The sequence below is a fragment of the Arvicola amphibius genome, chromosome 12 (assembly GCF_903992535.2).
Source record: "Arvicola amphibius chromosome 12, mArvAmp1.2, whole genome shotgun sequence".
In the NCBI taxonomy this organism is placed as follows: Eukaryota; Metazoa; Chordata; class Mammalia; order Rodentia; family Cricetidae; genus Arvicola; species Arvicola amphibius.
Window position 1 is genome coordinate 18,839,239 of NC_052058.2, and position 21,053 is coordinate 18,860,291.

Sequence of the window (21,053 nt, forward strand, 5' to 3'; positions counted from 1 at the left end):
TACACTCTGTATGCTTCTCTCTGTTCATCGATGGACACACTAAGACATTTCCTCTGGGCCATCTACTCACGGTTATCTGTGGGACCACAGTCCTGGAGCATGCAGTTCTGTGCATCTCCTATTCCTTAAGACTTGAGTAGGGCTAAAAATAATTTCTTCTGAGATTCTTAGACTGCTGACTCAGTTTCCCATGTCAGTTCTTTAAAAGGCAGGCTAAAAGCCTGCACTCTCTTACTTCAAATTGTTTCGGAGATGTTCAAGAACATTTGGTCACCCAAAGTTTTTTTCTCTGTTTTAAGACAGCACCCACCCAAGCAAAGGCTGGGGTCATGTAGCTTAAATTGAAGCAGAATATATACCTGGAGTATAGGGGTACTTGCATTTCCATCATTTGTGTGTGTGCTTGAGGAAAATGTTAAAAAAAAAAAAAAAAACATGTGCTGTCTGTGGAAAGCTAAGGTTCATACCTTTTCATCATGAGGTGGATCCAAGAAGGCACTAATACTGCAAAGGATAACATGTCCTTCTGTATAAAATTTAAACATTGGAGTCCTTAGTTAGACACTATATTCTTTAGTCAAACGCTCCCCGGAATGACAAGTCATTTTGATTCAGGCACTTAAATTAGTAGATAGAATAGAATCGTAAAAGAAATTTGGAGTCTAGTGATACAGCTTGGTGGAAGACTTGCCTAGTCTGTAGAAATCCTGGGTTTGGTCCCCAGCATGGCATAAAACTGGGTATGGTGGTATATCCATTGCCACCCTAGTTCTCAAGAGATAGAGGCACAATGACCAGAAGTAGAAGGTTATCCTTGGTTATATAGAAAGTTTGAGGCCATCTTGGGCTACATGAAATCCTATCTCAAATTAAAAAAAGTAAAAAGAATGAACAGCAATACTAACTCAGATTGTTCCATAAAAGAAAGGGTAGAAATGCTTCCAAGCTGTTTTTAATAAGCCAAGAAGATTACCTTGATACAAAACCAGATAAAAATCCAACACAAAAATGAATTATAGACCAATTTCCTTGATTAATACAGATGAAAAATTCTTGAAAAAAACTTGTGAACTGAATTCAAGAACAGATCCATCATACCATTAATATGATCAAGTTGGCTTTATTCCAGGGGTGGATTGATTCAATGGAAGTAAGTCAAGGAATAATATTGGACTTCATTTCAAGGATAGAAATCATATTATTTCAATTGATACAGAAAAGACCTTTGAGAAAAATACAGCATCCCTTTAAGATAAAAATCCCTGGAGAGACTTGGGATGGAGAACGTATCTCAACATACTAAAAGCTAATACATAAAAAACCAATAGCCATCATGATATTAAATGAGGAAAAACTCAAAGCATTCCAACAAAGAAGAGTGACCACTTTAACCATTTCTTTCTAGTATAGTGCTTGAAATCATAGCTAGAGCAATAAGACAAGAGAAGAAAATCAAAGGGCTGTGAATAGCATAATAAGCCAATTCATTTCTATGTATAAATGGTATGATATTATACAGAAGAGATCCCCCAAATTCTATCAGAAACCTTCTAGAATTTCAGAAGAAGAAATTATCTGTAGGTTGGCCATGGTGACACACACCTTTATCCCCAGCACTCAGAAGGCAGAGGCAGGCTGATTTCTATGAATTCATGGACATCCAGGTCTACATAGCCAGTTCCAAGACAACCAAAGCTACATAGAAAGACCCTGTCTTAAAAAATATATACAGCCGGGCAGTGGTGGCGCACGCCTTTAATCCCAGCACTCAGGAGGCAGAGGCAGGTGGATCTCTGAGTTTGAGGCCAGCCTGCTCTATAAGAGCTAGTTCCAGGATAGACTCTAGAAACTATAGGGAAACCCTGTCTTGAAAAAAAAAAAACCACACACACACACACACACACACACACACACACATTTACTTGGCCCAGACCCTTTGGGTGAGGGATAGAACCTTAGATCCTGCCCTAGATCCTGCCCTGAGATAGAAGTATGCAGCCATTTGGCATTAGCTGATATACTGGGACATGTCAGCCATCAGTCTACAGCAATGTCTAATATCAAGATCCTCTCTCAGTCTCCTGGAGGTCCAGCAGTGTCTTAGCATCTAAGCTGAGTCCTGAGGGTGTGCAGTTCTGTAAGGTGAAGGACAAATTCATGTGCAATTTCACCTGTATTCAAAGGTTATCCATGCATGATGGGGGATTTCCCTCTGTATGCTTTGAATACCATTGGTTGATAAACTGCTTTCAACCTATGGTTTAACAGAATATAGCCAGGCTGGAAAAGATATATAAAGAGAGTAAACAGAGTCAGGGAGAAGCCATGTAGCTGCCTGCAGGAGACAGACACACCTAAACCTTGCCAGTAAGCCAGAGCCACATGTTGATACTCAAATGAATAGAAACGGGTTAATTTCTGATGTAAGAGCTAACCAAAAAGAAACTAGAGCTAATAGGTCAAGCAATGATTTAATTAATACAGTTTCTGTGTGATTATTTTGGGTCTGGGAAGCCAGCAAATGAATGAGCAGCCTCCAACAACACTTGCGAGGAAATACCTAGATAAGGACTCAGAATCCAGGCCCTGGAGGAACCTTAAGGAGGACACATGCCACAAACAGAAAAGGTTGGGTCAGAGCTGGCGGACAACCATGGTGCTTTGTGTTCTCAGATCTCAAACTCTCTCACTTTGAGTATACCTCTCGGAGACTTTCATTTGTCCCTTTAAATGTCACGTGTGTTTCTTGGAGCCATTTTTTATACCACACAGGTTCTTAAGATGCAGATTAACCTGACAGAAGAAGGACTTACCCACATTCGCAGCCAGCAGTGTCCGGCAGCACGAGTCAGTGTACAATGATGTCAAGGAAATGGCGGAGTGCTTTGTGAAGGGCAGTATGTCTTTCAGGAGCTTCCCCTGAACAAAGGACAAGGCAAACAATGCTTCTTCTATGATAATGCATTCTATAAGATTGCAATATTAAAGTTGAATTTCACTCTACCTGAGATGTCTTAATTTTTATCCCTGCTACTTAACAGGATTTTCTCTTCTGTACTGAAAATAGCATGATGCTATCCATGAGGGCTTATTACTTTGAAATGAATAGTATGGATAACTCAATGTATGGATTAGCTGATTATTGAGTTTCTCTTTCCTTGGTGTTATCCACAGGTCTTTTCACATGATTCCTTATATGGGATTTTAACTATATGGTCTCCCTCTACCCAAGCATTCCCATCAGAGTCAAATGTAACTCCGTGATTACAAGGCATCTTTCAATAAGCATATATATATATGCCCGCCAGGAAATCATAATTCTGACTATTGGAGCAATAATGGATTGCAAGAGATTCAAACCCAGATAAAGTGCTTTTGAGTAGTATAAGCCAGCCCTTGGAAGGACTTCCATATATATCATCTCACTGGAGACCGGGAACAGAATCTGAATCAGCAGCTTTTTTTCTAAGACTTGACTTGGATATCATCTGTTCTGCTTCTCTTTTTTATTCATCGCAGATAAAACGGCATTTTATTCCAAGATTATCTTGGAGGCAGTTTGTGTTTTCAAACCAGGGGTGTCACTGAAGCCAGAACCCGTTGGCACACTGGGACTGAGCTGGCAGACAGCGTTGCTGCTTTGTGTTCTCAGATCAGGTGTGGGTCACACAACACTGTTGCTGTCTCCTGGGTTTTCCAGTAGAAGAAGTCTTATCACTGCATTCATGCCTTCTGTGTCTCCAAGAGTTTCAGGGTCACAATGGGAAATCTATAGGTTCTCTCCTAACGCCTCTTACTTTGAAGTCTTTTTTTAAAAATAAACTTATTATTATTAGTGTGTGTGTGTGTGTGTGTGTGTGTGTGTGTGTGTGTGTGTTGGGGTACATGTATGGAGGCCAGAGGACAACTTTGTGGAGCTTGTTCTCTCCTTCTACCCACACATGTGATTCTGGGATCGAACTTGGGTTTTGGAGCTTATGTGGCAACTTATTTTTTACCCTCTAAGCCATCTTGCTGGTCCCTAGTTTGTACTTTTAATTTGGAATACCCACCCACCCTCCATCAAAAACACTTGAACCTCCTAGTAAATTAAAACTTCTGTTTTCACAGTAAAAAATTTAAGAACACTCAAAGTGATGCAATACCATCTTTCAATAATTTATATCATTAAAGTTTTATGTTAGGGTTCAGCCAGTAAAGGGGCTTGCTGCCTAGCCTGGCAACCTACATTTGATCCCTGGGACTTACATGGTGGAAAAAAAATGACTATCACAAGTTTCCTTCTGACTTTTTCATGACTGCTATGGCATGTATGCACCCACATGCACACACAGATATACATAAACACACACGTGTGCACACACACAAAGATAAATAAAGATAACAAAAAGTATTTCATATACTATGTGCCAGTATTCTTATATTCTGTTTTATGGCGTGAAAATATGAATGCGTAGGTGTGTGTGTAGGTGTCGCTCCTCAGGAACACCATTGACCTTATTTTGGGACAAGCTCTCCCCCTGGCCTGTAGCTGGCCAGCTAGGCTAGGAGGACCTGTCAGCAAGCCCCAGGATCTGTTGATCCATCCTCCCCAGCACCAAGATTATAAGAGTGCTCTACCACACTTAGATTTTTGATGTGGATTCCAGGGGTTGAACTCAGGTCTCCAGTACTTTATTGACTAAGCCATCTCCCTAGCCCCTTAGATCATTTCATGTCATCATTGAGGACTTCATTAAATATCCAATAAAACATTATCATGACATTACAGCTCAGCTCGAAAGCTTTGAAACTCTTCTCAGTTTTGATGATCTAATGCCTGAATAGTAAAGCCGAGCTGGTGTATAGCTTGGCAGGACTCAGTGAGCTGGGAGGAAGAGGGCTGCAACGCATTGCTACCCACTCTGTCATCCCGTTCCTTCTGAGTGCCAGCCAAGACCAAACCTCATTACCTCCAGCGTCCACAGGCGGAGATGCCCGTCTTCATGCGCAGTGACCAGGATGGGAGGCTGAGCCTCTACGGAGCTAGTGGGCGTGGGCTGTTTTCTGCTCCCTGGCTGCTGCTCTCCCACCGTGTCTGCTTGCTCACCTGGTAGAGAAACTCATGAGCTCTGCTGCTATGTCTAATCCTTGGGGTTTCAAGTTTTATGGCACACCAAAGAAGAGACGGGTGGAAAAAGAGAAATATGGGACTTTCTCTTTTTTTCAATTTAAGAGAATTCACAGAGAAGAAAATAGAAAAGCAATTGTAATAATGGAATCCTGGATGACTGGAAAAATATAAAAGACTTATTTGGGTGCCTAATGTAAAAGAACTCTAGAAAATTCTGCATGTGGTGGCTAAATCTTATAAAAGGTTTTGAAACCTCTAGAATATTTTATAAAACTAGCATAAATTTTAGCAAAATGCATTGGACACTAAGAAGTTCGGTAATATTTTAGATTTTAAAAACCTAGCGTTAGCATAAAAGGCATCATTTGTTTTTGTTCATGTTGAGAATGTTTCTGGACATGCTGTCCTTTTAAATTAGCATATACTAACTATCGATAATAACAGGTCTTATGAAAATCTCACCTATGTGTAGCATATGTATTAGTCATATTTACTCTGTATTACTCCTTCTCATCCCCTCTCACTCCCATTGAGCCCCTTAAAAGGCATCATTTTAATATTCTTCCCATTAGACCAACCTTTGGGGTTATACATCAGATACCCTTCCTGCCTATCAGATATTTACATTGCGATTCATAACAGTAGCAAATTTACAGTCATGAAGTAGCAATGAAATAATTTTATGGTTGGGGTCACCACAGCATGAGGAACCGTATTAAAGGGTTATAGTGTTAGGAAGGTTGAGAACCACAGTGTTAAGACTATCTAGACCCCAAACACTTCAATACTCAGTTACACAGAGAGCACATCAGGAATATTCTATCACACAAAGTCGCTGTTGTAGAGGAGCTAGTCTGGACTGTAGCTCCGTGGTAGAGTGCTGGACCAGCTTGTGTGAGGTCCCAGGCATGATCCCCAGTCCCACAAAGCAAAGCAGAGCTGATACTGACCTTTGACCTCTGTGTCATGGATACTTTGTTTGCTTCCCTGAATGGAGAAGAGAGAGAAAACATTTCTGTGACATTGCAAGGGGATGAGACCTACTAGATGGGAAGCTTCTGCAGGGCTGAGTTGAAATTCCGAAGTACTAATGTTAGAAGTCATTTTACAATTATTTCTTTGAAATAAGGTATTGCAGATATTTTCATAGTCATAAATAGAGGAGCTATAAAACAACGGCGTTTCCTGGTTGGGGGCTTGCACTTGTGACTGGTTAAACCCATGGCGCATGCCCAATTTGTGGTGCATACTGTCTCTAATTCTACTGACAACCACACGGGTGTCTTTATTCCCCCAATCTTACCCATAAGGGAGCAGAAGCTCAGCTTTAGTGACAAGACTAGAAATCAGGCAGTGTACAGAGAACTCGGATTTAGGCATGGCTCTGCCTGACTTTTCTATCTGTCTGTGTTGTTTTCTTTCTAACACACTAGCACTTTCAAAATAACTTTTGCATGAAAAATTTGACTTAATAAATTCTGATTAGAGAAGCACTCTGCAAAAATATGTAAAATTAGAACTGAGAGGACAGAGGCCACTGCATTATATTATGGGCTGTGATCTACTTATACCAAATGTGAAATATGAGAGCAGAGAAGCTCAAAATACTGGGTTATTTTACAAGCATAAAAACAATAGGTGTAACTTATTGATTCGCTTATTTATCATTGATCATGAATCAGTTGTCCACGCATGTGGAGACCTTGAAAAGTAAAGAAAATCAATGCAGTCATTGATTTTTAGAGAAAACAAAGATTTTGCCTGTACACACGATGCACTCCAAGAGCCCCTGGTTCTGAACCGCTGCTTCTAACAGGAAGATGCTGCTTCTCTGCCGTGAGCTTACCTTGCTGCTCTGTGGCCCCTTGCTTGAGTCACACTGGGTGGATGAGCAGATGGAATCCTGACTTGATCTCCTGCACAGGGATGGAGAAGACACAGGATAGAAGGTTCAGAAAACCCACAGAACTTGGAGTGCCCTCTGCTCCACTTTCAGGGGGTTATTTCCTTTTTATCCCTGGAAGTATCCCACTCACGCATGAGGCCAGCCATACCTTACATCCAGTACAAAAAAATGCTCCCTGGTGTGGTGTTACAGGAGAATGCTGGGGGCCTCAACAATGTCTCCCCAGGCCTGGCTTTCCTCACTTTTAACACTAGATTGAGCCACTGAGGGTCAGAAACTGAAGTGCGGGGTAGATGGCAGCAGGCGCAGACAAACCTGGCTAACTTCCTGCGCTATGTTTCTGTTTTTGTTTTCTTTCATTTCTTCTGGCTTGATCCTGTCTCTTCTAAGTTTTGTGGCCATGGGCTGAAAAGTAGCTTATGTACAAAGAACAGGCCCTGATAATAGTCTCCAAAGACTTTTGATGTAATTTTAAGGCAACATATAGGGAAGGTGCTAGACCCCTACTCACCAACAAGTGAACCCTAACTATAGCACAGAAACCTTTAATTTCCCTCTAGAAATTTAACATTGTTGCTTATAAGGACAGACTCCTAAAGCAAATAAAAGTACAAAATAGAAAAGAAGCGTATTAGTAATTTACCAAACAATGCTCTGCCCTTGATTGAGATTCCCCAGTTATACTGGATAGCATATGAAATCTGCAACGCCTTTTCAGTTTGCTCCCTCCAGGACCTAAATTTGCTGCACACCTGTGGTGACTGTGTTAGGTTTTGCTAAAAGTCAGATCCAATGAGCATTTCCCATTTCTACTTCTGTTGTAAAGGGACATCGGAGGGCGACATGGTAAGTGTCTACACAGTGAGGCTAACCTGGTAAGGGTCTACATAGTGCGACACATGTACTAAGGGTTCACACAGTCAGGCTGACATGGTAAGGGTCTACCCCACCAACATGTCAGACCCCTAAACACTGTGACAGTGAAGAAAGTTGAAACAAAGGGGTCATTTTCCTTCAGCTGACCCTTCCTTAATGCTGGGATATGGGCATCTCATGTCACCTACCTGGGTTCCAGATAGCACTACGGGACCACGAGGGTCTGAGTTACCTTACACAGTCAGGAGGTCGGAAGAGGAACATTATGTCATTAATCCGGAATCGTTTGGGATCCAACTCAGGGTCTGTAGAGAAACAGTCCTCAGGCCGGTATCTGAAAACAGGCATGGCGTTGCCTAGTGAGTGGCAGGAACTGTGAAATCGCCTCGCTCTGTCCTAAATCCCATGCAGATCTAGTGACTTAGAATGTTAGCATTTTGTGCCGGGTGGTGGTGGTGGCAGCACACATTAAATCCCAGCTCTTGAGAGGCAGAGGCAGAGACAAATGGATCTCTATGAGTTCAAGGCCAACCTGGTCTATAGGGCTAGTTCCAGGACAGCCAGGGCTACACAGATAAACCCTGTCTCTAAAAACAAACAAAAAAAAAATGTTAGCATTGCACAGAAAGTGAAAGCCTTGGAGTGGGCTTAGTCCAGAATTGCCTCTTTATTAAGGCTTTGTAGAATCACATGATTATCAGATGAGCTATAAGTCTTTAATCCAATTAACGGGACAGATTTCCTATCTATAGGTCAGAGTGCTGCAGCCTACAGTAGACAGACCATTTGGACCGTCTACAGTTTGAACAGCAGAATTCTACTCTGATCATATGAAAGCGTAGATTTTGGTGCAATGTGGTACCTAACCACAGGATCATAAAACTGAGTGGACAAGAGTAGATAATTCAGAGATTACCCTGCTCCCGCCGTTCTTATTTTTTTTTTCAGGGACCCAGATCCAATGGGACTTTCCAGATAGTGTCTTGGGAATAGAACAATAGTCTTCCACTACCCACATTCCACGCTATGCTGTATCTCTTAACTACCACTTTACATCCCTTAGGGCAAACTGATCTCTTGGCAACATGTCCCTTTGATTTAAGGAAAATTACATCTGCCTATTTGAGGTGATGAATGATTGCTAAAACTTGGATCTGGGACATCCTCCAAGGACCCATATTTTAAAGGCTTGCTCCCTAGATCAGTGCCCTTGGAAGGTGTTGAGCTTTAAAGGGATGGGGTGTAGTCCTTCGGAAAGCAGTTCCTTGAGAGATCAGGCACCCTCTCTTTTTTACTTTCTCACTATGAGATGCTGTATCACTCATTCTTATTCTGATCTGATCTGATCTCACAGGCCCAAAGCAATGGGGTCAATTGGTCACTTGAACCTCTGAAACCATGAGTCAAAACAAACTTTTGCCTTTATTGTCTTAGAGATTTGTTACAATAGCAGAAAAGGAGATTAACACAATGGTGCAGAAGTCTTGTGTGGATGGGACCAAGATCAAAATAGAAGCTTGTGAATTTGATTACTTTTTTTTAGCTCAACACTTTTATGTATATTTGATCATCAATCAATCATGAAAGACATTTTTAATTAGCAAGAAACATTATTAAGTTTGAACCCCCAAATCATGGTGTTCTTAAAAGGGAAGGGCTCTTTCTCTTTGTTGAAGGAGTCAGACAAAATGAGGTATATTAAAAAATGGCTAGTTGGAGGGATGGCTAAATGGTTAAGAGCACTGGTTGTTCTTATGATGGATCTGGGCTCATCTGCTAGCACACATCTGGCAGCTCACAACCGTCTGTACCTCCAGTTCTAGGGGCCCTGATACTGGCTCCTAGCCTCTGTAGGCACTAGACACACAGATATACATACAGACAAAACACTGATCCATATAAAATTAATTAATAAATAATATAGTGGAAATGGCCTCTACCATAAATATAGGAATAATGTTCACTTTTGTAACTGGTAAAGCTGGGAATATATTACCTTACACAGTTCCAAAATAAGTTGTTTCTTTCTTTTCCAAAAGACTCCAGTGATTGTTAATTAAAAAAAATGTTCTATGTGTATGTGTGTATGTAGATGTCCAGTGGCCAAAGAACAACCTCTGTGTTGTTTCCCTGGTACAGGAGCCACTGTTGGTGCAACAGTATCTTTCATTGGCCTAGAACTTGTCAAGTAGGCCTCCATGGCTGCTAGCTACCAAGCCCCAGGCATCTACCTGCCCCTATTTCACCAGTGCTGGAGTTATGAGTATGTGTCACGACCGACACCTGGCTTTTACCCCCTTAGGTTCAGGGATCAAACTCAGGTCTTTGTGCTAGCAATGCAAGTCCTTTCCTTACTGAACTATCTACCAGGACCCTACTGTTTGTTTTTCAAGACAGGGTTTCTCTGTAGTCTTGGAGCCTGTCCTGGAACTAGCTCTTATAGGCCAGAATGGCCTCGAACTCACAGAGATCCTCCTGCCTCTACTTCCCAAGTGCTGGGATTAAAGGCATGCACCACCACCGCCCTGCTGACTACTGTTTTAAAATAGTCATCTGCCTATAGAAAAGGGACATGATGCCACAGTTGCTTTCTTTTATTGAGTACTTGCTTTGCATGTATCCCTTGGCAAAATGCCTGGTTCTTAAGCAAGGAGGACTGCCACCTTGAAATTGGAAATAGCTCAGGACAGCTGGCCCCCTCTTTTCATGGTGGCATCAGCACAGATGCTGTTCATCTGCCTTCTTTTCAAGAGTGAGTCAGACACAAACTGACACCTTCAGTGTGAGAAGTGTTCGTAAGAATGTGAGGAACTGTACAGTGTGTGTTGACATACATATCAGATGACAAGTATACAATACAGGAAAAAAAACAAGGACAAGCACTGAATCTTACGATGGGGCCAACCTTTCATGAAAACGGGTATGGTTCAGGTACATAAGTGGTAGATAAGATAGTGCCCTCTAACCAGCGGTGGAGATTTCTTATGCATTTTCTTCTTTTCCCTTTTCATTTCCCATTGTTTTCCATTCTACTCCCCTCTTCTCCAAGCTAAGCCTGATTTTATTTTGGTTTATTAAAATTATTGACCATTTTGTTTCTGCAAGGTCTCAGTACACACCTTTTAAGTACACAACTAGAGACAGCCTATTACAGTTCAGCCATACAGATGATACATTATGTTAGTTCCTTTCAACCAATGTGAAGAACACTCAGAGGTGGTTAGTTGGGGAGAGTAAACACGCCAGTCATGGTCCAGAGCATCTCAACAGAACCGGTTGAGAACCAGGATGCACTTGTGACATTGGCCCTTGCTACAGTCACCACGTAATAAACTGGATATGCCGATGTGAAGGAGAAGGGAAAGCTCTCTAGATTGCCTGTCACCATTTGTCTTTCATAAGTGAGTAAACATTGGGGCACTAGGAATAGAGAGGGAGGAGAAGCTTGATGGAGGGGCAGGTCATGAATTGTGAAGCTTGACATGAATGGCAAATGATCAGAAGGAAAATGCTAGTAGATGATTGGATATGGTGTACTAAAGCTTGTGGCTATTAGTGTGTCAAGTTATTACACATTTTAAACATTTGTTGGGGATAGAGAGACTGTTCCGTGGTTAAGAGTACTGACTGCTCTTCTGGAAGACACAGGTTTGATTGCTAGTACCGACAGGATGACTCACAACCATTTCAGAGGATTCAATGTCCTCTTCTGGCCCTGGGTAAAACATCCATATACATAAAATAAAATTTTAAAAATTAAAAGCATTTATTGAAGTCATAAATTTAAACATGGAAAGATCATATATTTATGCAAAGGAGAAAGCTTTGGGGTATACAAATGCTGAAGGTGTTTTTGTGTAATTATGGAACTTAGACTCTTGGAATACAGTGTACTTAGGAACATAACCTCCAGGAAAGTCCTTCCCTGAAGGCATTACTTGCTATTTAGACTCTTATGCAGTAAAACTCCTATTATTTAGGGCAAAGTCAACACTTACATTTCTTTGACAGTAGCTGTTACAAAATTCCATAAGATAATCATGCCATTTAAGGTTCCGCAAGCTATCAGATTGTATCCCTCTACTTGAAACAAATCAATGCAGTTGACCTCAACATCAACGGCAGGATTCTGGAAAAAAAAAAAAAAAAGGGCACAGACATAGACTGGTGGGAATGCAAAGTCAGCCTAATTCCAATGTTAAATATGCACACTGCAACTGTAATCAACTTAAAGCACCGTAGTAGTATGTTCAAAGTCATTGAGCATGAATTTACTACCCCCATTTCCTTTAGCATTAGAGAAGTTAGCTGAGATAATTCATTGGAACAACAAAAACATTCTTCCCTTCTCTTCTGGCCCCTTTTGCTTTAGCCTTACTCTGCTTTACCAACCATTAAAGTATTTCTAGTTCTTTTTCTATTCCCTTCAGTCTTCTTGGAGGAAAAAGAGCAATCCCCATTAGCTGTTTCCACTAACACGCCCGTCTTTCACTTGACAAGCCCATCTTTGCGGAAGTCTTTTCTACGTATTGCCAGTTACTTATGTTCTTCTTTGCAGGTGTCTTGCCTTGGCTATTTTCTGAGCATCTTAGGTTCTTGGAATAGAGAATTAAATATGGTGTCTGTGGTCTGAAATATGCATGAGAATTTAAAGTACCTAGATAAAGTGTAAATTACCAAGCAATCTCAAAATGCCATGGCGGGGATGCAAAAAGACTATCCATTTAGTCATAACTCAAGCCCCACTTCTGTTTAACTAATTTATCATCTAAAGTGATCACTTTTCAAGTCTTTGTCACCTGTGCAATTGCTTAACAAGTGACTTGGTTCCAACTCACTGTGCACTCATCTTTCTGCTATTATTGGCTATAAGCAATGTTTCATACAGCATATTCATATATCCAAAACTGGTTCCAATGACAAAACAAACAAACATACAAATTGATATATTCCTTATTTCCCTATCCTCAGCCTCAACCAAAGATCCTGGCTATTCATCCTCAGATATATGTGCCTGCAAACATGTCAAGAAGTAACTTTCTGAAGAGATTGTCTATCAAGTTTGTATTTCAATATCTACAGATACTTATAAGATATTTTGAATGGTCTCTGCACTCTAGCAGTTATGCATGCTTTAGTGGTTACACACAAACATCCTGAGACAATTCTGTGGTAGCAAAGGGATATGGGGCTAACATGTATCATGATACGGTCATATGTCAAAAACTAGCCATATGAGGGCAACAACACACACACATAATGGGAGCCACTGTTGTAGCATGTGGAAAGTAGATTTATCCTGGAAAGAATCAGGTAGGTGTTCATATGACAGGTGCCTGGGGTGATGGTGACAGTCTATGTATTGACAGAAATTGGGGTTGTGCAAGATTCTTGTCAAGTTCATTGATTACTATAATTATAGCTTGCAAATTTTCCTTCCTAATCCTTGATAATTCCATTAAAAACAAGTCTGTAAGACAGAAGGGGACTTTAGTTACCAATGCATATCCTGAAACATTCAAGGCAGAATCTACACCTTTCCCTTCTTCAGAAATATATTTAAGTAATATGAACTGGAGGGTGGGTAGAGGATGGACACATAAGGAGATCCATAATAAAGTAAACATTGCAAAACAGTAGTTACATTTAAGGGGAACCAGTCACTCTTTAGTTTTTCAAATATTTTATAATAAAATATTGGTGAAGAGAACACCAGGCTTGTCTCAAACTCCTGACCCTGCTGCCTCAGCCCAATTTCCAGGATTATAAACCACCACACAGAGGCTGAAACCCCTTGTTAGCTACCAACTGGCCAGGATGAGAGAGATCTCCACTTGTTAGTAACCAACCAGGACAGGAGATATCTGTACTTGATAGCTACTGACCAGGACAGGAGAGATCTCCACATGTTAGCTACCAACTGACCAGGATGGGAGAGATCTCCGCTTGTTAGCTATTGACCAGGACAGGAGAGATCTCCACTTGTTAGCTATCAATAGACCAGGACAAGAGGTATGTCCACTTGCTAGCTACTGATCAACCAGGATGCATCTCCATTTTCCTATGTTATGGGAAATAAGGGTGCCTCCTCCTTTCAGTCTGTTTGCAATTTTGGAATACAGACAACATCCTGAAAAAAAGTCCAACAATGTCTGTTTCTTGTTTGTATTTTAAAATACAGTGTAATGGTAACAGATACATTCATGATTAATCAAATGGTGCCTTGCACATTCATGATTAACCAAATGATTCTTCCCGAGCAAGGTGAGAGGCAAAGACCCAAACCTAAGAAAATAAAAGATGCAGTTTGATGAACTGATTTTGAAAAATCTAGTTAAAAGTGTATGAGAAAGATGGGCAGCGTGGACTATGCCTGTAATCTGAGCTCTAGGAAGACTGAGGAATTCAAGACCAGTCTGAGATGCACAGTGAAACACTCACTCAAAACAAACAGAAAAAAAAAAACAAAACAAAACCACACACACACATGCACACATGCGCGCATGCACCAAACCAAAAATGACCAAAAAGGTCTATAATAGTATACTAATTTGGCAGAAAAAGTGAATCCTTCTAATATGATTAATACATACATGTTCCTAATATATGGGAAAATTCAATGTAAGAAGGAAAAGACAAGTTGTATCAAAAATTAGATAGGATATAACAAATGCTCCATACATGAACAGAGGATAAAACAAATGTTCCATGAATGATCAGAGGATATAACCAACATTCTATGAATGAACAGAGACTATAACAGGTGTTTCATGAATGCTCCACAAATGAGAGGGGAAATAACAAATACCCCATGAATGAACAGAGATTATAACAAATGCTCCATGAATGAACAGAGATTATAACAAATGCTCCATGAATGAAGAGAGGATATAACAAATACCCTATGAATGAAGAGAGGATATAACAAATACCCCATGAATGAAGAGAGGATATAACAAATACCCCATGAATGAACAGAGATTATAACAAATGCCCCATGAATGAAGAGAGGATATAACAAATACCCCATGAATGAAGAGAGGATATAACAAATACTCCCACGAATGAACAGAGGTCTCATTAAAACCTAAACAGCCAATAGCTAGGTAATAGCCAGTCAGGGCTGGCAGGCAGAGAGAATAAGTAGGAGGAGGAATCTAGGAAAGAAGAAGAAGGAGAAGGAAGAAGGAAGAAAAAGGAGAGAGAGAGAGAGAGAGAGAGAGAGAGAGAGAGAGAGAGAAAGGGAGGGAGGGAGGGAGGTAGAGGGAAATTCCTGGAGCCAGACAGACAGGCAGTTGCAAGCCAGCCAGATATGAGAAACAGGAAAATAGGACATACAGAATGAAAGAAAGGTAAAAAGGCCCCAAGCTGTAAAATGTAAATTTTACATTTTAAAATGTAAATGTAAAATTGTAAAATGTAAAAGAGAAACAGGTTAAATTAAGTTATAACAGCTGGTGAGACAAACATATAAGGCTGAGCATTCATAACTAATAAGTCTCCATGTCATGATTTGGGAGCTATTTGGAGCCCAAAAGAAGGTCTATTACAGACAACAGAAATTTCATGAATGAACAGGAAAGGAAGCTCACTCACAGTGTACAAAAACTGCCACTAAAATATACCAAGTTGAGTGTTTATTGATATAGATTAAATTTTTTTAATGCTTGGTATGACTGTGAGGAATATGTATTCTTTCATGTAGCAGTGAAAATGCGAAATTATATTATGTAGGAGAGTTAGTTAATATCTAGGGAAACTTTACAGGATTCATGTTTTCTCTACCAGTCTCATATTTTTTTATCTTATATTTAAACTTTGATCCATATTTCACCTGATTTTTTGCAAGGTGAGAGATATAGATCTAATTTCCTTCTTCTGCTTGCAGCTATTAGTTTCCTAGCACAATTTGGTGAACAGGTTGGTTTTTTTTTTCCCAATACGTGTTTTTGGCACCTTTGTATAAAACCATGGGTGCATGTAGCTGCATAGATCTCTAGGTCCTTCTATTGGTCTACACGTTTTATGCCAGTCCCATTCCCTTCTTGTTACTATGGCTTTGTAGTATAGTTTGAGATCAAGTCTTGGCTGTTTCCAGCATAGCTCTTTCTGCTTAGCATTGTTTCAGCTGTTTGGAGTCTGTGGTGGTTTGAAAGAAAACAACCCCCAAAGGGAGTGGCACTATTATTAGAGGTGTGACCTTGTTGGAGTAGGTGTGGTCTCATTGGTGGAAGTGTGTCACTGTGGAGGCAGGCCTTGAGGTCTCATATATGCTCAGCCACACCCAGTATCTCATACCACTTTCTATTGCCTGCGTATCAAGAGGTAGGACTCGCAGCTCCTTCTCTAGCACCACGTCTGCCTGCACGCCACTGTATGATTTTACGTGCTCCCTGGAGCAGAATGACCTGGAGAAACAGTTGAAACTATGGGCTGTTGTCCTTAAGAATCTGCTGATTGTCACATAGCTTCTTTAAAACCTTGCTTTGTTGCCTCCCCTACATTACTGTTTTAGAGTATAAAACGAGAACACCAACTGGACCTGGATCCACGCCTTCCAGGAGCTATGTGGGCTTTGCTCCACCAGCGAAATCTCTCTTCTACTCTCATTGCTGTAGATTGCTTTATTCCAGAGAGATTTCCACAGCACTCTAAGACTTCAAGGACTTTCTAAAACAACATTTCCATGAGAGTGGGCACATTCTGCTTCATTCCTGACTTTGGAGGAAATGTTTTCAGGCTTTCTCCAATTAGCATAGCGTTCATTATGAAATATAGTACTTCTATTGCTAGTTTTTTCAGGGCTTTTATCATGAAGTGATTGTTGGACTTTTTAAAGGCCTTTTCTGGGTCTATTGATGTGAATCATGTTGTTTTCATCCTAAGTGTGTTTGGGTGTTGTTTTACATGTATGCACTAACTTGTGTATTGAATCAGCCTTGCATCTCTGCTGTGAAGTCAGCATGGTCATGTGGTATAACCATCTCCACCTGTTCTATATGATTTGCAAGAATCTTTACAACTGTGTTTATCAGGAATTGGCCAACTGTTTTCTATTTATTGATTTGATGTTGGCTTCATAGAGTAAGTTCTGACTTGTTCCTTCCCTATCCGTTTTGTGGAAGGATTTTGTGGAGTATTGATGTTAGCTTGTTTTTAAAGGTTTAATAGAATTCATCAGGAAATCCATCTAGTCCTAGGCTGCTCTTTGTGGGTAAACCTTTTAATTACGGCTTTAATCTCATTGCCAGTTATGGATCTGTTCGGGTCATCTTGACTTAATTTTGGTAGGTCATGCATCTAATATTTACTCATCTTTTAAAAAGCTAACTTCAGGTTTTTTTGAAAATATGTTTCAAAAACATTTCCTAATGAACCTCTGTGTTTTGTGGGGATTTGTTAGAACATCCCCTTTCAGATATGGTTTTACTAATTTAAGTCATTCTCTCACTTCCTTTTGGATAATCTGGTTAAGGGGTTTGTGTATCTATCTTTTCAGAGAACCAATTCTTTGTTTTTTTGGTATAAAAATGTCTGGAGATGGCAGATGGCTGCACAATGATTTAAACACACTTAAGGCCTCTAAATGCACACTGAAAACTGGTTGAGGTGATATATTTCATAGTGTGTGTGTGTGTGTGTGTGTGTGTGTGAGAGAGAGAGAGAGAGAGAGAGAGAGAGAGAGAGAGAGAGAAAGAGAGAGAGAATCAATTTTAGAAAGGGAAAAGTATTCTGTAGAAAGCTTATAATTATTTTCAGGATATATTATTAAATGAGATAAATGAGGAGTATACTATTCTATTCTTTCCCTTACGGAGGAATGGGAGAGAACTAAGTATGGCTATTTTATTACAGTCTTAAGAAATAACACCACAGACATAAACCTGGAACTTACAAACAAAAATTTAACCGTTCATGTTTATAAGAGAACAAAGAGGTAGGGAAAGGGAAAATATAAGGTAGACTTTGTTTTGTGTCTCAGAATAGGAATGATTCCATGGATTTTATTTTGTAACCGTTGAATGTTTTGCATAATACAAAAAATAATTTAAAAAAAAAACAATGAATCAGGGCCAGCAAGATCCCTTAGCTGCTCAATGACCTGAGTTTAATTGCTGGGATTTACATGGTGGAAGGAAAGAATTGACTACTGAAAATTGGTCTCTAAACCTGTACAGGTTCCCTCCATATATGTGTGTGTGTGTATCTAATATTTAAATTGTCTATTAAAATTACATATACATATACATATACATTTACATATACATATACATACACACACACACACACACACACATATATATATATATATATATATATATATATATATATATAGAGAGAGAGAGAGAGAGAGAGAGAGAGAGAGAGACAATAAATGAAAAATGCAACAGGTACAGACTTGACAGCATAAGGAACTGTCTCGAGTCCTTCCCCAACCCTTGGTTTGTGTTACATCCCAAGTCATATGCGCCCTGAGCCCAAAGAACACTACAAAGGAAGGAAAATCATAACTGTGTCATTAACCATCTTGCTGAAGGTTTTATTAGTTTCCTGTAACTATATTATACAAGAACATAATAAAAGATAAAGAGCCTAGCTATCACATAGATGTACTAAATAGCAATTAGCTAAAACATGCAAGATTTTCTGTCATAAAAAGAGTTATCAAGTAAAACAAAAGCAGCGACCTATTTACTCTAAACTTTGAATTGGGAATATCAGAATCAATAAGCACTTTATTCTCTGATAAATCTTTCCTAGGTATATCCATTGAAAAGACTATTATTTAGTTAGTTGAAAATGTCTAAAAATCTGTATACTGTATACACATATGTATACATAAAATATGTATATTTAATATATGTACACATATATCATGGAAGTAAAAGATATGAACAGGAAGAAACCAATAGAAAGGAGAGGAGAGAGCAATGGGGAATGGATATGTTCAAGTATATGGTGTACTTAAATAAAATAGTCATTATAAAGCCTATTAAATTATATAAAGTATAAATATTAACTATCTTTTCAAATTTTTAAAGTGTCTCACTGAACCCTAGTTTGGCCTGCAGCTCCTGACAGTCCTCAGGCTTTGATTCTTGAGTGCTGTGATACAGGTGTGAACCCTAACGTTCTCTGTGAAATTGTTTAAAAATAGAATTTATAAAACAACATGGCTGAAAAAAGGAAAAGAGCTAAAGTTGTGTGCAATTCACCATATCTAACTCCCCAATTACAGAAGTGTGGGGATCTCACAAGGCACCAGGATGGTATAGCAGGCAGACTCCAGAGTAAGATAGGACAATGTCCAGATTCTTAGGGAGGAAAAAGAAGTTTACACTTTAAAAGCTGTTTGGTGTATCTGTCAATCAAATGGATCTTGTATGGCCCTGGCTGAAACAACTTGGAGCTCTGGCTTGAAGACTAAATGCATTATGGTACTAAAAGTTTATTGTAATTTTTATATTAAACATGTTTATATGTTTTATAGTAAACATGTCTATAAGACAACAATGTTATTACCATTTTTGAAAGAATTATTGTTGTCCAGAATATACAAAAGTGGTTAGGGATGAGAAGACAGTAATGTTAAGGATCCATTTCAATATATACATAGATGGTAAGTCTGGGGAAGTGGAATGAAGAATGAAAAAAGCCCAGCCATAAACAAAACAAATTGAATGCCAAGAAGTTAACTGTACTATTTCCTGTAGTTTTGTACATATTTTTAATTCCCCATAACAAAAGGCAAAAAGTTTAAAAATTAAGGGATTCAACTTTTAGGGCCACTCCACAGGAGAAAACATACATGCTTGGAGAGTATGAACTGGGGCTTGAACCTATTATTGTTCTAAACAGAGATAGCCGTAAACTTCCCTCTGAATTCATATCTCTTTATTCAAAGATTAGTGCAGTCCTCAGACCTCATCAGCAGAGTTTCTTTGTGCACTGGATGGCACTTAATGCAGAAACTCACAACCAGTCAAACTGCAGAGAATGTGTGACCGTGGAGTGCTCGGACATCTCTCTCACAGCCCGTCTCCAAAGCTTGGGATCCATCGTGGGAAAGGAGGCAGAAAGAGTATAAGAGCCAAGGGTGAGGGAGGACCAGAGTGAAAGTATCTTCTGGACATGACAGTACCAGTGTGCACTCAGCTGTTGTTGCCTGTGCAAGACCAATTCAGCCACCGTTCTAAGTGGGCAGGGGAGGAGCTCACAAGCATTCACCCCTAGTTAAGGATTAATGGACAGTTGATGGTTTCTTGGAGGAGGAGAAACAATTTTCTTTAAAGGCATAGCTCCTGGTAGATAAACCATGCTTCTGTCAATGGCCTCATACCCAGAAGTATATGAACGTCACAAATTGGGAGTCTATGGATTATTAAATTTTTAAAAAGGCACAAAGTTAGGGCATATAGAGGTAGGGGTGGATCCCAGAGGAGTTAAAAAGAGGAGCAGGGATGAATATGATCAAAATACATCGTATGGAACTTTCAGCAAAAATATTTTTTAAAAAGAATCAGGACATACGTTACTAGTTTGTTGAGTGAAGCTTTTCTGGACGATTAACTCAACATCTGGGAAAGGAATGGCCATCGCTCTCTCTTTACTCGACACCTTCAGATGTACAATATGGCTTCCATACTGTAGGTAAGGCATGGCATCAGGCAGCTCCCATATCACCACGAGGAAGAGGTCATCCTCTTTTCCCTGGAGCAGATGAAATTTAGTAAGTGAAAAAGAAAATTCAATGTATGATTTCCGTTGAGCTGTTCTTAAATAAAGCAAACGCAGACCGGTACCCTGTCATCCTGCATCATCAGCTCTCAAGCTCTGGCTTCTCGCTCACAATATCATTTTCTTCGTGTCTCACGCCTTATAGTAACCAGAAACCCGAATCGGCTATCTGTCGTGGAAGTTTTATTATCTCTACATGCACATGCTTTAGTACATCTCGGTTTCTGCTGGTTAGCTGTGTGTCAGATTAACGCAAGCTAGAGACTGTTGGGAAGAGTGAACTTCATTGAGAAAAAAACGTCCCCACCAGAGTGGCCTGGGGACACACCTGCGGGGCATTTTCTTTACTGATGATTGATGTGGGAAAAACCCAAGCACCTGTGAGTGGTGCCACCCCTGGGCTGCTGCTCCCCGAAGAAA

At 39.9% G+C, this 21,053-nt stretch overlaps 1 protein-coding gene across 1 annotated transcript in view; it reads right to left on the reverse strand.

Moving 5' to 3' along the window:
* Wdr64 (WD repeat domain 64) overlaps positions 1 to 21,053 on the reverse strand; it is a 100,181-nt gene that overhangs the window by 17,074 nt on the left and 62,054 nt on the right. The window contains exons 15-22 of the mRNA XM_038349514.1: positions 20,427 to 20,606; positions 11,894 to 12,024; positions 8,128 to 8,229; positions 6,960 to 7,029; positions 6,064 to 6,100; positions 4,953 to 5,089; positions 2,814 to 2,919; positions 468 to 526 (exon numbers count right to left, since the gene is read on the reverse strand). Of these exons, the coding sequence (XP_038205442.1) occupies positions 468 to 526; positions 2,814 to 2,919; positions 4,953 to 5,089; positions 6,064 to 6,100; positions 6,960 to 7,029; positions 8,128 to 8,229; positions 11,894 to 12,024; positions 20,427 to 20,606 (822 nt within the window). The remainder of the gene's footprint in view (positions 1 to 467; positions 527 to 2,813; positions 2,920 to 4,952; positions 5,090 to 6,063; positions 6,101 to 6,959; positions 7,030 to 8,127; positions 8,230 to 11,893; positions 12,025 to 20,426; positions 20,607 to 21,053) is intronic.